General features: G+C 37.1%; 1 protein-coding gene across 2 annotated transcripts in view; it reads right to left on the bottom strand.

Annotated features, from left to right (window-relative positions):
- Positions 1 to 453: 453 nt before the first annotated feature.
- Positions 454 to 19,153, bottom strand: part of NLN (neurolysin) — a 39,759-nt gene continuing 21,059 nt past the window's right edge. Inside the window, exons 6-15 of one of the 2 annotated variants that reach the window (XM_051788418.1) lie at positions 17,434 to 17,536; positions 15,503 to 15,663; positions 13,997 to 14,132; positions 11,466 to 11,832; positions 10,137 to 10,338; positions 7,864 to 8,050; positions 6,426 to 6,554; positions 5,828 to 5,964; positions 2,457 to 2,568; positions 454 to 1,568 (exon numbers count right to left, since the gene is read on the bottom strand). In XM_051788418.1, coding sequence (XP_051644378.1) covers positions 1,504 to 1,568; positions 2,457 to 2,568; positions 5,828 to 5,964; positions 6,426 to 6,554; positions 7,864 to 8,050; positions 10,137 to 10,338; positions 11,466 to 11,832; positions 13,997 to 14,132; positions 15,503 to 15,663; positions 17,434 to 17,536 — 1,599 coding nt within the window. In that variant the 3' untranslated portion in view covers positions 454 to 1,503. Of the gene's footprint in view, positions 1,569 to 1,801; positions 2,569 to 5,827; positions 5,965 to 6,425; positions 6,555 to 7,863; positions 8,051 to 10,136; positions 10,339 to 11,465; positions 11,833 to 13,996; positions 14,133 to 15,502; positions 15,664 to 17,433; positions 17,537 to 19,153 lie in introns of those variants that run through there. The other variant, XM_051788417.1, reaches the window with a different exon arrangement.

A 19,153-nucleotide genomic window follows, 5' to 3' on the forward strand; every position in this document is an offset into this window, starting at 1 on the left:
TCACCACATGACTTTTTATCATCTCATTCATTCATTCATGGCTATGAATGGTGCCAAAGTGTTTCAGGAGAGGCATGTATAGAATCTATGGAATGGTTTTCGAGCCTAGTTTAAAGATTTGCCTGGAATCTGTCTCTCACTGTGGCTGATTGGAGATTGTTAACTTGGAGTCTCCTCCTTGGGATACTGCACCTTTTGGGTTTGAACTTAAGACTGACGTTAAGTTTACAGCGCACAAGTTGATGGTCTGTTTGACATTCTGCACTGGGCATCACGTGGGTACGGTGGACATCGCGAGCATCTCTCTGTTGCACCAAGACATAATCGATGAGGTGCCAATGCTTAGATCTGGGATGCATCCAGGTTGTCTTCAGACTATTCTTCTGCTGAAAGATAGTAATCTCATATTTTTGTTTATAATTACTACATTCGCAATTATCCACCTTGATTCAAGACTGCTGATTTATACAGAGAAAGGTCTCCCTCATGTGGAAATCTGTCTACCAACTGTAAAATAAAAACTGAATTTTGCTTCTTAATAGAGGCTCCATTGCTTAAATTTGCAGATTCATTTAGGGGAAGTATCACTTACTCTGTTTTTGTTTTAGTTCTTTGGAGCTATCATTACGGTGTGAAAGGAAAAAAATATGTTGATAAGACAGAATCATAAGAATTTTAAACATGTATAAAAAGACAAGCACAATACTTGCAAATCCAGTCAGAACACAAGGGAAATTAGTCTAGACAAAATTCACAGGTTTTGGTATAATCTTGCATCCATCAGTTTCCTCAGCTTTCCTTTATAGCTGTGCTGAATACCTTTTGAGGTGTTCTCACACATGTGATTGTCATGTATTGCCTTTTCATGACACAGAAGAACTGCGGCCTAAAACTATAAGTGACTATGACAACTAGAAATTAGTTAATTATATGGGCTGTTAAGACTGCAGAGTTAATCTGTTTTGGCTACAAATATTTATGATTTCTCACATCTAATTGCTGTGGTTAAAAAATAAGGCCTGTCATATTTTGCATTTCAGAAATTAATTAATCTCATTTTTTCCTCCCCAGTTTAAATGCTTTAAAAGAAAATCAAGAAACAAAGTTTCACCTGAACATTCACAACTGTCAGGCTTTTTCCCCCTAAAACAAATTGACAGATTTGACCCAAAGTCAGTGCTTTCAGTTTTCTTTTGCTAGAAAAAGAGGAAGTCTTTTGAGTTGACCAGGCACATTTTCTTATTTCACTGTTGAACAAAAAAGTAAAAACACCAACCATGTTGACAGCTATGGTTCAAATGTCTAATATGTATTGGATAGTAAACACGATTAAAGCTTGTTCATATACATGCTGTAATACTAAAACCAAAGTAAGACAAGATATCTAAAGACAAGAAAAGTGCACTTGGGATTTACAGCTTTATTTGGGTGCTGAGAGTTGCCTGGTAAAACTCATTTTTCCTGATCTTGCAGAAAAACTACAAAATAATTCCTCAATTACTTTCACAGTCCCACAGCTGAAATCATTAAATCTATTGCACTTTTTTGAAGCACCTCTGCATGCCACACTGCGAAGGAATAGGAAAATTTTCAATTTACTTGTATCATTCCCACCAGGGAGATCTTCTTTCATTCCTTCTTTATTTGTATCTCAAAATACTTCACAAACCATCTGAAACCATTATAATTGCTCAAGTACAACATTTCAATGCCAGTGTTGATATAATTTGGAAACCAAAGACCAGACTTGTGATCATCAACAAAAACAAAAAAGTGATGGAAGAACTGCTAAGGTCATAGATTTTGGCTGTTTTTTTTTTCTTTTTTTAATTATACTGTGTAAGTATATAAATGATATAAGAATTTAACATGCATCAGAATGAAGTCTAAAAGTATCACACATCTCTGGCGTAAAGCTCTTTGGGGCAGGTTCTCAGTCTTGAAATTTGTCAGGAAGCGAGACTGAACCCAAACAATAACAAAAACCAACACGCTTCCTCTCCATCAGAGACAAAGTGAGCAGTCAATACAACAGAAAATACAGAATAAGAAAGAATTTGTTTCTTTTATTGCTGGTAGTGTCCTTTTTATCCCCTCCAGATTTAAAATTCACTCACAAGACACAATTTAAGTACATCTATTAAAAGAGAACTATGGCATCAAATCCCCATATTGATTAGTATTATTTCATAACAATTAAAAAGAATTACCATCCAAATTCCTCAGCTTCACACATATCAGTTTTTTCCCTGATGTGTTGAATTTTGTAGTCCTATGAAATTTTTTTTAAAAATCATATTTTTATTTTTACAATTTAAAAAATCATCAAAAACTGACCCAGTTCGCCTAGAGTGATACACAGTCAAGATGTGAAATACACCGACATTTCCAGCTCATTCCATACTTATATGCCATTACAAAAGAATCATCATTTTACTGAACACATAATCCCTTACTCAATAAGAAAGCTCTTTGGTTTGGTTTACGCCCCAAGAAATTTTGCAGCATATCCATTCCATCCAAAGATCCTCCAGGTTTCAAAATAAGGTTTCTGTATTTCATCCCAGCCTGAAGGTAAAGCAGAGTGTTAATACTTCTTATCTTGCCAACTGCCTCTTTTTCTGTATTTTTTGCATATTTAAAAATCCACTCATGATAAAACAACTTTCCTCCTTCCAGATTTCCTTAATAACAAATCAGGATACAGCACAAGTATAATTTAGATCTGCTGGAAGAACTCAAGAGAGCAGAAATTCAACCAATTCTTGAAGAAATTATTTTTCTTGTGGTTTTACACTGGTTTGGAAGCTACAGTCATAACTTGTCTGAAAGACATATAGCATAACAAACATACAATCTCCTCAAAATCTTCACTGATGAATTATCTCTGTGACTGACTGGTAGGAAAAAAGGCCATAACATCTTTTCTCTCTTAACTGATGATTTCTCTATCTTTAATCTCTGTTTGGAGAACAGAGATGATACTCCAGAGATAGACAGCTGTAGCATTGTAGAATGACATGCACATATACACATATTATATGCACAGTAGTATATATAATATATCCAAACATGTAATGGGACTTAACTCAGGTTTTACGTCCAGCAATAAACATTATTGCTTCAGAAGGAATGGATTCCTATTAAAAAAAATGAATGAAGTTTCTGAGACAACAGGAAGTAATGAGGAGTTTCTTAATAAGAGGTTGTATTTTAAAGAACATATTATATCTGGAGAATTTTGGGCTTCTGAGACATGACTATAGATAAGGAAATGTTATTTGCATGCAGATGTCCCAGATGCTTCTGATACCGAAGAAGACACTTTTTTCCTTTTAGTCAGTATATATACATGCATACACTTCCCCCACAGCTCAAAGCCATGGGATTACAGGACCACATTGCTTCCTGATAACTGTACTGTAAAAACAAGCACAGGTCCTTTTAAGTGATGGACTTCCAAGACTTAATTGAACTACCATTTGCAGTCTGCATTACATTAGCCATTTAGAATTGTCTGAATTACTGCTGCAAAAACCTAAAAAATTCACTGAAAAAAAAAAATTCACTGAAGCACTGCTTATACTTCATTATTTGGGTTAGTTTCCTGAACATCAGCAGCAAACAAAGATTTTATTCCTTGTCAATCAAAAGTATTATTTGAGTAGACTTGAGTCTTTGCTGTTGTCCCTTCAGAGCCAGAACACTGCTTAGTTCTAGGGAGACCAGAGGTTATTTCAGATAATGTGGAAGAACTGAGGAGTGTGGTAACCAATTAAGTTAGTTAAGTGTTTGCTGAAGAATTTTTACAGATCCAGTCTCTGAGACTAGATTGTATAACTGTTGTTCAAAACAGGAAGATAGGTTTTATTCTAACAGGAAGAGGTAAGCCAAATTTCTAAAAGCCCTAGTCATAACACCATAACAACCTTCTTTTCCTGCTATTCTGAAGACTAGTCTAACTCTAGATATAATGAAGTATGAGTACTACAAAAATCGAACAGTTATCTAGTATTTGTTTATAAAACAGTTTGTTGCATCTTGTGGAACACTATTGCACTTAGATAGAATGCTTCTTTGGGTTGAAAAAGAACTAATATGAGAAGATAGCATTGAAAAGTGAGGGAAAAAATCTCCACTGTTACACCTCAAGTTATATCAGCAATCAAGGCAAATTGTGTGCACATATACAGTAGAAACTGAGTGACACACACACATGAATAATCAGTTTTCTTCCTAACTTAGCCTGGATAGCAGGTTTCCCATTAAAAGAGGTACTAGTTGTCTTTCAGCTGTACCACAGCAAATATTAATTCTTATCATACTTAACTTATTCTCAAAGCCTCCCATACACAGGCAAAGAAAACAAAAATTCTCACAAAAAGCAGAATAAAAGGCATCCCCCAGGAGAAGTAAAGGTAACAGAGCAATTCTGGTGAACTATGGCTTAGGGTTTTGACTATACAATCACTCAAAGTGTTGAGACTGCAAAGTAAAGCAGAACAAAAGGTCTCTGATGACACTGGAGGGGCACCATCTGTGTCAGAACAGAAAACTGACACGAAGTCCTACAACTTTGGCACCAGTACCCTTAAACCATCTCTCCTAAATGCTAACAGTTATAAAACCCAGCAAGTCTGACCTCTCCTGAAATCCTATTTTTAGGATCCACATGAACAACATTTTATAAAAAGTTATTTTATTCTCTCATTTAGCTTGATACATCTTCTCTGCTGCTCTTATTTGCAAGTGACAAGACTGCCAATGAACAAACAGGTCTGCTTATTCTCACATGTACCTGTCATGAATCCCCATCCCTGTAGTATCAGTCTTGACCTCCAAACTCTTTGTCACTTCTTCTCTAAAACTGTTAAGTTGGTTGCTTTTCTCCATAAAACCCCTTTTGGTTTTACTGGCCTCACCCCATCTGCTCTTTGGACTCCTCTCTTTGTTCAGATCAAAATCTAATCTTGTTTACTGTCACCATCCTCTAGAGCGATGGACAGTTCTAGAAGTTCTGGCTGCTGTGATAAGGAAGGAGAGGAAAGAAGGCAAATTCCAGGAGAGGAAAAGGACAATCATACATTTTTCTACTCTTTCCTTTATTTCCTTCTTGTGTACCTCTACTGAAAGGAAGAACTAAAGCTGGCAGCTGAATCAAGAACACAAGAGGATCAAGACCAAACTTCGCCAGAATTAGCAGGACTACTAGTCACATCTCTAATTATCCTTTCTTTCTGCTTAAGGCAGAACAGATTGGAGAGTTACACAAGAAAAAAAAGGCCCAGTAAATCTAGAACCTCTTAATGATTAGGACTTCAAAATGGACTTGGGAGTAAAACTAAAGATAAACCAATTTGTGCATTATGCTGTGCTGTGACAGAGAAAGCTCTGAATTAATTCAATTTTCTATGTAGTAATTACATAAAAGGACCACACAGTTGAGGTACACAAAATGTACTGGAAATGGAAACAGAACACTACTATCATACAGGTTTCACAGCAGATGAATATGCATCTGTTCCTGCAACAGAGAAATGTTTTTTCAGACTAAAATTACAGAGGAAGGCATTAGACAAGGCAACACAATGTCTTAAGTCTTATAATATTAAATGCATAATGATGTAAGAATTGTATTAAAATCTAAGTGCTCTTGAAAATGTCAAGATTATTTTCTAAAGTTACTGATACACCTTTTTGTTGTTGATCTGAGTTTGACAGGTACAGAAGTACTTGAGATGTTATACCTATGGATCAAGATGGCAATAAATGTTGTTTCAGAGACAAAGTGCAACAAAGTGCTTGTTAAAAAGTATTCATCACCTACCTTTGGATTCATTATTCCCTCTTGCTTAAAGCAGCTATAAAAGATATCCATGGAAAACACTTCACTCCACAGGTATCCATAGTACTGACCATCATAACCACCTGCCAGATGTCCAAAAGTAGCTGGCATGTTTGTTCCTTGAAAAGTAGATTAATATTAAGTTATTTTAATAAAATACAGTACTTCAAGAATAAATTGATAAGGAATTTATAACAACTACTTTGAAACTTTTAACATAAAGGGTCTGAGTATGCCTCAAAGTATTGGACAAACTCACTGACTACAAAGGAAACTCAGTTTCCCATTTTAGGCTACTTGTACCTCCAACACAGATGTGACAGAACATCTAAAGTGGAATTCACATCATACCACATTAAAATATATCCTGAAAAAGGTTAATTTTTATATTTACCTTAATTTTCCTTCAGAAAAGGTCATTAAGATAATGCTAAGTTTCAAAATAACTATTTCGGCTTCATAAAGTAGACTATTTCATAAACAGCTCTAGGGGGTTTGTATGCCAAGAATTACTGGGAAGGAATGGCATGTTAAATTGAACCATTTGGACATGCTGTATAAAAGTTTCATACTGACATACCTGGAGTGGCAGGAATTCCTAGAATCTCCATACAGTATTTAGCATATTCATCCGCTGGGTCAACAGATAGCTTTGTATGCAGTGCCTGGTCAACTTTGCTCAAAACAATCTGACGGAGGGTTAAAAGGCCTAAGTGGGTAAGAACATTTAATTAACCAGCATCAAAGTAGCTGGAGTTTCATTTGCATCTTTCCTTCAAAGATCTCAACATGCACATTAAATGATTAGAATTTTAACCATGGAACAAACTTGGAGTTGCATCGTTCCCATCTGAATTGCTCCAGTTACAGAGGCAGAGTTTTTATAAAGGAATTGTCACAATAAGTTCCATCTTTTCAAATGTTATTTTCCTCACAGATCAAAAATAAAACAAAGCAGATATTTTAAAGCAAATCTTAATATTTAATGTTTTCAGCTGCCATTGCTTCCCATATACCATTTCACTCAGAGTTTGAACAGCTGGTAGTTAGTATATCTACCCTAAGACACTTCAAAGAACACCAAGAACTGCTGCAGCAGCTGCTGTAAGCTTTTTTTAAGAAGCTACAAAATATGAACCTTTACCCAGACAAAATGCTTTGCAGCTACAGTCTGTACAAGCCACAGGGACAAAGACTTCTTGTTCAGGATAGGAAAGCAGTATGAAATAAACAGCAGTGTCTAATGACAAGTTGTACTATAAATGAGAAGCCCTGATTAGAGGAACAAAGGGGTGGGAGTGATAGAATAACAATGATATGATAGGCAATGACATGAGATTACAATCTCAGTTTGGAGATACATATAAGGTAGTACAAGATGGGGCAGGAGAAGAAAATTAGAACCTTAGTTTGGGAAGGCAGTATATCTGCTGGGAAAGTAGAGAATATGGACTTAAGGTTCTGGATTTAGAAGTTAAGAGGCTATTTGAACAATGCAGGGCTACAACACTTCTGTCTGGGATATGTTATCTATGTTCATTAAATCTGAAAACAACTTCCATGTCTGTCAAGCGTCATGTGCAAATCAAATGTAGACAATACATACAGAAAATCTGACAGTATATTCACTGTATGCACAGTGCCTGCTCTGGACTACAAATAAAATAAAAACCAAAAACCCCACAGCAGACCCCTCCTCTTCCCCCATCACACACACCACCAAACCTCCCCCCCCTTCCCCAGTTTTAAATGAACAATGCCAGTAGGTAAAAAAACCACATGAAGAGGAAAAATTTTTAGTACTGTGGGTGGCCTGGAAAATCAGAGCTGCTACTGTCCAGGAAAACAGTGGTACTATCATCATAGCCTTTATTAATGGGGGTACCCAAAGAAATAAACCTAGAAAGACAATGATAAGTGTACACACAGAAGAAACTGAATGGGCTTTCTGTGTTCATCAGTTTTTTAAATAATGTATTTTTGTACATATACTGTGGGGAGAAAAGGCAGAGAGATACCTGTATTAGCCAGTCTAGAGGCAGCAAGTTTCTCAAGGAGAGTGTCTCCAACATGGGTTTCATCTTTATAATGTCTTGACATTTGCTGTAGTGGCTCTTTCTGCCACACCCAGTTTTCAAACATTTGTGAAGGTACCTCTACAAAATCTGTTTCCACGTTAGTTCCACTAAACCTAGCAAAATCAGTCTAAAAGAAAAAGCCATTGAATTAAATGAAAATAGAAGCCATGATTTCTAGCAGAATACAAATTTTCATATGTCAAAATTTCAGTTTTAATCGCAGCAAAAGGAATCATTTGAATTGACCAATAATAATAGTTTAAAAATTAAATTTAAAGAAAGGAGGAAAAAGAAAAAAATCAAGACATAAGACTATTACCAAGGAACAAACTAGATTTCTCAGTGGTTATTTACTGCATTATCGACTGGTATGGAGCAGTACTTCCATTTTCTTAACATTACTGATTTTTATCTTTTAGGTTATGACAGCAACACAAATGTCAAACAACCACTGTCAAACAGCACTCCCAGGTCCTTTTCCCCTGAGCAGCTTTCCAGCTGCTCCTCCCACAGCCTGGAGTGCTGCCTGGGGTTGTTGTGACCCAAGTGCAGGACCCAGCATTTGACCTTGTTGAGCCCCATACCATTGTGCAGATCTGTAGAGACTTCCCACCATCACTCCACCCTTGTCTTGTAATAGGTCTACCTCCTCTTGCCAGACCAATTTTATGGTTTTTTTCCCCCTTCTTATCAACATACTAACAAAACAGATATCCTCATTTAACCATACACATTATCCATGCATCACACTAACAAAAGCCACTAGACATTTGGGTCAAGTCACTTCAAGAGCTCTCCTAACAGCATAAACAAATCCCCTCCCTGCCCTGATCTCACTTTCCAGCAGTATCTCTCTCTTTTTCCAGTGTATTACACAGACTATCAGATCTTCACCAGCAGCTCACAGATTCCCTCCCATAGGCAGCATTTAAATGTCAAGTCTTAACATGCTTAAACAAATAATCACATGAAACAAGACAGTGTTTTGTACACACAAACTCCAAAGACAGGATGTTCTTATGTGGGATTAGCAAATCCGCACACATGCAAATAACAATTCACATACAATACAGCAGCACTAAGCATGGTAGCTATGCACACAAAACCCACCAGAGCAGTGTGAGAGACAACTGGAAAGGAGGCCTCCCTGACATGTGTGCAATTCCATAGCAACTAAAATACATATGGAGTAGAATTGTTGGCTTGAGCTGCCCCAGCTGGACTCCACAACAACCAGGCACATTCTTACTGGTTATGCTGCAGTCAGTTCTGTACAGTTTCATACCAATGCTGAATGTGTTTCATTTATAAACACCTTCTACATAGTCTAGGTTTTATTACTCAATTTGTGGTATGAGAAACACCTAACATAGGGTGAAGATGACATATTTTTCCTTTCAACATGATTCAAAAGTATCTAAGCAAGTCTAGTTTCTTATTAACTCTGGATTTAATATATGGATTTGTGCGACTATTTCTTTATTCTGCAGTCTCAATCTATAGGATAATGGTCAAGAATGTAATGTGGATCATACTTCTTTGATTTTATTATTTGGTACTTGTTTATACAGAAGATGAATGAAGTGCTACACAAAGTCTGGATTTGTAGACAATTATGTGGATTTTTTTGGTGAGTGAATACTGACACCTCTCTCTGTAATATAAAATTTTCATTACACTAATAATAAATTTATCATCTGGCAGAATTAATTTTAGATATAAGTAAAAATGAAACCAGAAATATTACAACTTTATTGTCATCTTGATGCAAAATCTGAAACTAACTTCAGTTCTGTCTGATCACTGTAAGAAACCTATCAGATAGCAGAGCAGAAAATACAATGGCTCAGGCATTTATGCTTTTGATATCAAGAGTGACAGCACTCAAGAGTACTAAATGCCAAAAGGTCATCTGGATTTAGAAATTATTTTCATTCATAGGTACAGGACCCTTTTTTACTTTTAATATCCAGAAGTGCAACTTGATGTAATAAAAAGCCCTCTGACAGAAACCACGACAGAGCATCTTCCTCACCTCATACATCTATCTACCTGTGACGACTGAAAAGATGCCTGCATGATGCAAATGCAAAAGTATATGTCTGTATGAAAATGTTTTTCATAAGGAGGTGTATTTATTGCTTCAGTTTTAAATAAAAATTAAAACAAAAACCCAACCTGACACTGTAAAAAATAACCGAAACATCACTAACCTGTGCACATATCTGATGCATTACGTGACCAAATTCATGGAAGTAAGTCTTTACTTCATCATGTCGCAGTAATGATGGACGATCCAATGCTGGTTTTGTGAAGTTGGTTACCAGAGCAGCAACAGACATCAATCTGCTGCCATCAGAAAGGAGACAGCCAGGCTGTAGACCAAAGCATGCTGCATGCCCATACTTTCCCTCTCTGTATAAGAAAATAAACCAGACACTATCTTCAAACCTGCTCACCAGAATGGCGAAGCCTGTTCAAGAACAGGGACAATCAGTCAGTGTCTTTACACACAGCTTTACACAGAAAAATTACATCTTTTCATGACTTCTAGAGACTCAGAGTGAGTCTCTTAAGAGCACAAGTGGAAAAGTGCCCTCTGTAATCTTGTACTTAGATCACAACAATTTAAGATTTTCAGCAGCATTTACATGAATCTGATTTTTACTATAATACTGGAAGTATACATACTTTAGATGTTCATTCTGTTTTAAACTGCAACTGTAACAGCAAGGACTAGGCTGTATTCTCTGAAGCAGTATTTTTTATTTTATGACAGGAGACAAAAGAATACAGTACATTGCATTTTTTACGGTGATCCAAGAGTTTAGAGAAAACTTATTTTGAAAATTTTGCCCTAAACTACCCAGTTAATACTCAGGTTAAGTCAGAGAAGTACTACTGACACATAGCTTCAGCAATTCACATGACACACATAAAGATGGAAGCAGGCAAACAGGTGAAGGAGACAGGTACATTATCCTGAAAAGAATAATTTATGTACTATTGTACTGACTAACCTAAAAACCCAGTGACAGTCAAAAAGGAGTAGTTCAGAATAAATTCTGTCAAATCAGTCTAGTTTCACAATCTCTGACAAAACAGAGATGATGCTGTAGATAGCTACAAAGAGAGCTGGAGAGGTAGATATCAATATGTAAATCTCAATGTCTGCTCAACAGTAATCTATTCTTGCTACTGATCTATTTGACATTTTCTCTACCAGTCTGGCCAACAGGTTAAAAGTACACATATAGACCAACAGAGTACAAAATACACATATAAAGTGTAAAAAGGAACTAAGAGAAACTAGGAACACTCAGCAGACAGAAATATAATTGTTCAATAAAAATTAAAATTAAAACAGTATTAAGGTAGAAAGGAGAAAATTCATAGATTATGGATATTATGGATAACTGACTTAATAGCAGTACTACAAAAGAAAAATTTACAAAGTAGCAATGCTTCATAAACTGAATAGAAGCAAGAACTAAGACAAAATCCATTTTAAACACATAACTAAAACACTAAATCATAATTACCTGGGGTAAAGATCCAAATAGAACTGCCCTAACATTTCTCCTGTTGATTTATCCTTTACTGCATAAAGAGTAACACTGTCATGCCAAACATGAGCACTTTCTACTCGCTCAAATACAAGTCCCAGCAGCTCCTGGTAAATATTCAGTAAGCCTTCTGTAACAGCCTCAATTGGGAAGTATTCCTTCAGTTTTTCTTGATCTATAGAGTACTTCAGCTCTTCAGTTTTGTTCATATAATAATGAAGATCCCATGCATTGATTCTTCCATCATAATCAAAGTTTCTTTCTTGACACTCCTTTCTCTTCAAATCTAAAATGAATTCTCTTTCTTCTTCAACCAGTGGCTTTAGCTTCTTACTCAAATCATCTGAAAAAAAGATTGCCTTGGAGTCAACTTCTACGTTACTATAATGTGTATTCCTATAAAATACACTGAAAACTTTAAGCACATGCTCCAGAAGTGGAAGCTAGAGTTTTCCATTCATTGACCAATTGTCCATGACCAATTGTCCATTTTCTTGTCCTAGTGAGCCTTAACTGCAGGCATGCTGTGATACAGTACTCCAGTAGTACTACAGTACTAGGGCAGACCTAGGAGAGCTGTGAAGGGTGTTGAATTTAGATTTTTTCAAAATGGAAAGTAACACTAGACACTTTTGCTTGAATCCTTTGATTTTATCTCATGTAATCTCAATTTTCTTAATATATTTCTGTAGCAGCAGCAAAAGACTACAACTACCATTAGTACCTGCAAGGGCATCACAAAATTCAATACTTCTAGCTAAAGCCTGATAAAAGAACAAGAGACTCAAGAGTTCTTGATTCCAGACTAGCAAAGTCACTGGGTGTTAATCTCTATGGTACAAATACTTTCCAATATACTTATCTTGGACAAGAAAGCGCCACAGCACTATGAAACACACACATTGAATATAAAATAATTAACCTTACTGAAACTTCCATAAAGTACCTACTGTACTTATTCTCTTTTAAGTATTTCTGGACTATCAGACACTTTCTTCTTTCTTAAGAATTCAGATGAATGTTCATTGTTGATATCTAGAGTGTAAAATCGAGGAATTGCTACTCCTCTTTCTAGGTAGTCTGTAAGGCACTATATATAATTACGTTACATTTACATGACTGAAATACTTGTATTTCATGATTGAAGCTTGTATTGTGCTAAATTCAGAATGTGTCATAGGAGAGAATGCTCTTCTTCTTAGCTGTAAGATCAGCTTATGAACACTGATTTAAAACATGAACAGATAGGAACAAAGTAGAGCAAAATATACTGTCATGCTTGTAGCTGAGGATATATCAAAAGAACTAAATTAAAGGTGACAATTAATTTGATGAACATTCTCCCTCTGTGAGAATTACCACGAAGCATGATATTTATGAAAAGTATATGATCTCATATGCTTTTACTTTGTAAAGCAACTGCTAGATTTTGAGTGTCAGCTTCAAAACAAATGAAAAAACACAGTATTACAATAATATAGTGGATATAAAAAGAGTCCAAAATACTTTACGCACAATTAAAAAACACCAGGTAATTCAAACATTTAATAACGCAAAATTACCTGTGAGTTGTCAAATATATGGATAATTGGTATGGCCAAATATGCACCTAAACTGAAGGAGCATTTCAGAAGAAATGCAAAGAATTACAGGTGAAGGAAGAAGAGCATTTGAACCTCTTTATTGATGCATAAACACAAAAAGCCCACTACCAACAAACATACCTTATTTTTGTACTAAATTATTTGGGGGGGGTTATTTGTATGATACATCAATATACACTCCTAAGTGGTGTTAGGACACGTTAATAAAGGAACACATGCTACTCTGTGGAACTACGTAATTCCAGAAAGTAGAGATTAATTCCATGCAAAAGAGTGGCCCACTAACGTCAAAAGCATGACTATAAATTCATAAACTGCTCAGTTCAAAATTTTCAAGGTACCTCTGTTATCAGATCAAATTCCATTACAAGGCTTTTGAATTCCAGATTTAATCCATCATTCCAGATTTAATTTTTTAATTCAGATCATGGAAGTTGCATCATCCCATACTGTAATCTTTCATTATACTTAACGCAGTTGAATCAGAAAAAGACACCAAGGCTACGGATGCACAAAAAATTGTGCAAAAAATGGGAAAGGAAAGCTGCAACTCTGATGCAGCCTCTTGAACTGATAAAATTGGCTAGGCTGCACATATTACTTTGGTTCTAAATTAGGATAACCGCATTTTGGGGCAGAGAAAGACACAACCACTTGTTTATATCGGCTGTCACAAAGCAGCGATTTTCAGATTTTCGCCTTGTGCTTCCCTGATTTGGAGCAACTGCATTTGTACAGCTACAGTCTAAAAAATACATGTGCCAGAACGGAGGCAGCAGAGAGTTCCTTTTCTAGCTACACATGATGGATACTGTGACCCAGTTATGTATTTAAAATAATCTTGGCTGAGTAATCATGTTGCCACATCAAATATAAAAGTATTGCTTATAAATGAGAACAAACCTAAGAAGGTTGTTACATTATCTGTGCTCTTTGCAGTGTTTACCTCCAGGACAAAGTTGGCATGTGTATTATAACCAAGAAGCTCTGCTACTTTTGCCCGTAGTGGAAGCAATTGCTGAAGAATTTTTGTGTTCTCCTAAAAAAGAACGTGAAACCAGAAAACACATGTTATCAAAACATCTGAATAATATCTGAAATCCTATGAAACACTTTAAGATATAAATATAAAAACCCCTAAATTTACCTAGACTATTGGAATTTTTTTTCACAGCATTTGATTGCAGATAGCTAGTATTCTAGTTGATCACAGTCATTACGCTCCCTATTATAATTTATCTGTTTTAATTAATCAAAATGGATACCATTTCCTTTTAGGATACTAACAGTTGTGAAGAGTTTAGTTTCTTTATCAATCATTTAACTGTGAAAGGTAACAGTGAAGCTGCTGACATCAGGTTTAATTGCTTGTTAGCGATGAAGACAGCTTGTAAATGTATTGTGCCAACATTCAAAACCTGTTTGCAAATTTCCCTCTTTTGCCACTCTGACAATAGCAGTCAGAGAAAGATCTGAAACACAAAACCCTAAGCCCTGACCTAAATGTGCTGGAGGATCCTTGAGAAGCTGAAAATATAACTGTGTAAACCTCTAGAGTTCTGGAAAAGTGAGATTTCTCAGGGGAGGAAAAAAAAAAAAAAATCAAACCCTGGATTCAAAGATTGTTCCACAGTTTAACATCAAGTACCCTTATGTGTGTTGACTTGCAAAGTGTTCAGTTCTTGATGCCATTTTATCTTATCTTGTATTCATTTCCCAGTACTTCAAGCACAAAAGTTCAACTCTGTCACTGTTCTCTAATAAATGGTTGGTACAACTGTCTGAATGACATATTCTCTATTCTTTTCAATTTTTGTACCTACCTAGTTGTGTGGTCTCATCAGTATAAATTAACTGTGAAATTATTTCTTCTTTTTATAAGGCAGGCTTCCAAATATTTTTCAGATCATTAAATACATCTTTTATAAAAAACAGGAGGGCTTTTTACATCTAATTAAAATTCTCATCAATATGCAATGTGTTAATTTCACATTTAATCACCTTATTTTATAATTAAAACCTGTGCTTAAATAACCCCTCTCATTCTGAAAAATCCCAAAATACTATAGAAGCCACAATCAGACATCCTTTTCTGTGAGCAAAGTGTCAGTAAACATGTGCAGAACACTACAAGGAAATTTGATAAAAGATCAAAATCCTATTTATTTCCAAATCCTGTTATTTCTATTAACAGCACCACTTGAAGATTAAGATATGTACACACACAGAGGCAGATCGTCAACTTCTAAGGTCTCTGGACATCAGAATAAACTGAAGCAAGGAACTTTTAGAGATCACACTGATAAGTTTTGATTTAATAATAGCAGAACTCAAATATAACATTCGAATGTCTAGCTCCATTTTTTCAATTCTGTCATTGCACTGTAGAACAACCAATACACAACATACCTCTTTGCATCTCGAGTTAAAGGCAGATTCCATTTTTCTCCTTGTTTCTGAAATGCAGCACTTCTTCATAACAGGAAAATAGTGGGGATATTTCAAGGTTACTTTATATTTGTCTTCCTCAGTCTTCTCTAAACTATTAATAAAGTCATCAGGAAGGCCATCTATGGAACAGAATTTAATAAACAGTAATTACCAGAACTACCTACTCCCCTGTTTTTGTAAGACTGTTGCATTTGTTTTGCTGCAATCTATTTTGAAATTAGAAATCTCCACAGAAAAAACACCTTTTCGCAATTTGTTATAGTTTCATACTTTTTTCTTTTTGCCTAGTGAATTTTCCCATACCAACAGTCTCTTGCTACTAAGCTAAGACTTCGTTGTTAGGCTAGCCCGGGCCTTAACGACTGCCCTATTGAAATGCTAAATAACATCGGCACACGAGCTAAATTGTGTAAGGGAATCTCCATTCCCTCGGTAGCCACCGTTGGAGAGGGAAGGGAGGCCTCAGTTGTTTTTTTTTCTCTGGGGATGGCTCTTTAGTTCTTCCCTGACTCAGGGAGAGGTGTGGAGGGGGAGGTTCATTTTTCAGCCGGGTCACTGGCTTCTTCTGGCCCCGAGGGAGGTCCCGGTTCGCCTCCGATTCCTCACGCCCTGCTCTGCCTGGACTTGCCTCGGATTCATCAGAACGCGGATACCACCTGCTAGGAACCGCTGAGGGGAAAGGTGGCCCTTCCCCTCCTCCTTTCCCGTGTCGGCGGCGTTTGCACCCATTGACGAGGAAACGTATCCCAGCCAGAGCCAGCCTCTGACAGCATGAGTCTACAGGAGGAACCACCCTTTCCCCTTCCCCCTCTCCCCTTCGGTGGTGGCCCGCCTCGCCGGGACGTGCCTGGGACCGACCCGGCTGCCTCCCCGGGACCGACCCGGCCGCCTCCCCGGGACCGACCCGGTTCCCTCCCGCGCCCCGGGCGCCGCAGAGGCGGCGGCACCCGAGCCCGACAGCGCCCCCTGCCGGCCATCGCGGAGCAACTGCAGCCCCCGTTCCTGCGGGCCCAGCAGCGCCCCCTGCTGGCCGTAAGACACCGCAGCCCCGCCTCCCGGGGCGGCAGCGCCCCCTGCTGGCCGTGTTTGTAACTGCGCCGAAAGGCGAAAAGCGCAATTGTTTTGGGTGGAAGTTGGGTTACGGAATTGTCGCTTGTTCTTTTATGTTACATATACATATTTAGTAAAGAGCTGCTACTTTCTTTTCCACACCTTTTCAACTGAAGCCTCTTAATTCTGAAGTTATAATTACTCAGAGGGAGGAGTTTTTGGTTTTTCTCCTATCCCACCCTCGTAAGCAAACATTTCTGTCTCATTAAACTGAGACACAATTATTTGCTAAAACTTTTTCAAATTCCACCAAGCAAAATAAAATTTGGAAACGCTTGCAAGTCAAAGAGAAATACATGTAAGGCTACCAGAATGACATTAAAGAATCTCTAATGTTATTAGAGCATATTTTATGCCATGCCTTTCAAATAATGAATTCCCAAATTTTCTATCACATGCAATTTCTAGCTTAGTTTTTAAATTACTGAATTAGTTCAAATATATTGCAGGGCAAAAAAGCTTTTCCAATACTTACGATGAATGTAATACACAGGGAATTGCTTGGTGGTGGAGAACTGAGAAAAGGAGCAGAGTTAAGTTATGCTAAAAAAGGAGGACCAATTTGATGCAAGGCAAACACTTCAGGAAGCAAAAATCTATGCAGACATTATGAAAACCTGCAAAGGATAACACCAAACTGACTCTGGGGAAGGATTAAAAAGGAAACAGAGAAGACTGGAAAACAGTCAGAATTTCCCTTGATCTTACCATCACTCATGGGGCCAAAACCAGCTACTCAAGTAAAACTGGAAGTTGAAGAAAGCAAGCATACCACTTACCAAGTTCTTCCCTAGGAAATACAAGAAATGTGTTGTCCTCATTCAGGTTTTTGTTAAAGTCTATACACAGCTCATTCAATTTTTTCTTCATTGTCTTTATTTCCTGCATTGAGTATAAACTGAACTTAGTGGAAAAACAAAAATCAAAGTTGGTAATTTCTATCCTCCACATGAATAGTACTTCACTTTTTCCAGCTAGGCTTTCTACTAGCTGACAGTAAACACCAGCAGTGAGCAAATAACACACTGCAGGTAGCATCATACTTCACCACCACTTCATCATACTTCTCCACCAGCCTCCCTTTTATGTTTCTTTTGACCCTTAGCAATATTGTTGCCAAGGAACCCTGCATCAGGGCTATCACTCCAACATTCCAAACTCAACCTAGAGGGGACTGGACAGATTAAACACATTCACTGAATAGTTTATGTTCTAACACTCAATTATTTTCTTTTATTTGAAAAGCTAAATTACAATTTTAAGTGTAAAAATACCCACTAAAACAATTGAGAATGAAGGGAGTAAAAATGCATTCAACCTACTGAAAAACACTGCTTTGGAATTGTACAGGTATGGTATGACAAAAAGAACAGAATACCCCCACAGCATAAGACCACTCCAAAACCATTTTTAAAATCTGGATATTCATCCATCTGAAACATTTTCTAATATATCTCATAATAAATTTCTATACCTTACAGTCAAGTTCAAATAAACACAGTAGTTACCAGTAGGAGAATGCATACACAAAAAAAAACCCCAACACCTTGCCAAAGACTCCCATCAGCCAATTTTTTTCACCTAAATATAATTCAAGTATTGTCTCCTAAGGAATTTCAAAATATCTTTAGAGGCATCAGTTACCCTTAAACTATGAAAATACACACAAAACTGTTCTCACAAACTGAAAGATGTGGATGAAGAATGATTATTTTCTACAAAGGGTAAAGTCTACTCAAGAGTCAGAAATAAAGGCTGTTACATATATATGACTCAGAATTTAAAGAGAATTATGTTGGCATCTGTAGAAGGCTAGAAGATAAGGGGCCTATGGATATGCTTGAAATACTGATACCAAGATAGCCATGGAGCCAACCAAGGACTGTTAGTAAGAACAGCCAAGGACTTTTGTTAAAAAGAACAAGATGTGGCTGGAACAGGGGCCATATAGAATAAGGGCAGCCCTGTTCTGGAACAAACGTCCTTGTTCTGTCTCCTGAAGATAAGCACAACACAGTACAGCAGAGGCACAGAAACGAGGTGGAGAAGTGGGCATGGACTGTAGCAGGAGGGGGATCAAGACCACCACAGACCTCCAATGCCTTACCCATTTCCAAAAAGGTCCAGAAGAATGGACTATGCATGATGACTAATTCATTCAGAAAGTGCAAAATTTATCTCTAGGGCATGGGAAACTTATCTGTACAAAGTACACCCACCAAGCTCCAGGACTCTGGTCACCTTGTCAGCTGAATTGATGCTGGAGCCCAGATTAGTGATCTCATTCTCCCTTTCTCCTTTCTCTTTCCCCTTCTTTAATTCATCTCTCTCTCTGTCTTTTCCCTTTCACTCTACCCCTTTATCCAAAACCCACTGCCATATGCTTATACTAGGGGGTCAGGGACTAATACCAATTTCCAAGCCAAGTCTGTAATTTACTAATAAAACTTTGTAAGCTTTTGTGGACTCTCTGATTTTGTCATTCCTTTCAACCACAAG

The sequence above is a fragment of the Manacus candei genome, unplaced genomic scaffold (assembly GCF_025592945.1).
Source record: "Manacus candei isolate 608988 ecotype Guabito, Panama unplaced genomic scaffold, ASM2559294v1 h1tg000024l, whole genome shotgun sequence".
NCBI classification, from domain to species: domain Eukaryota; kingdom Metazoa; phylum Chordata; class Aves; order Passeriformes; family Pipridae; genus Manacus; species Manacus candei.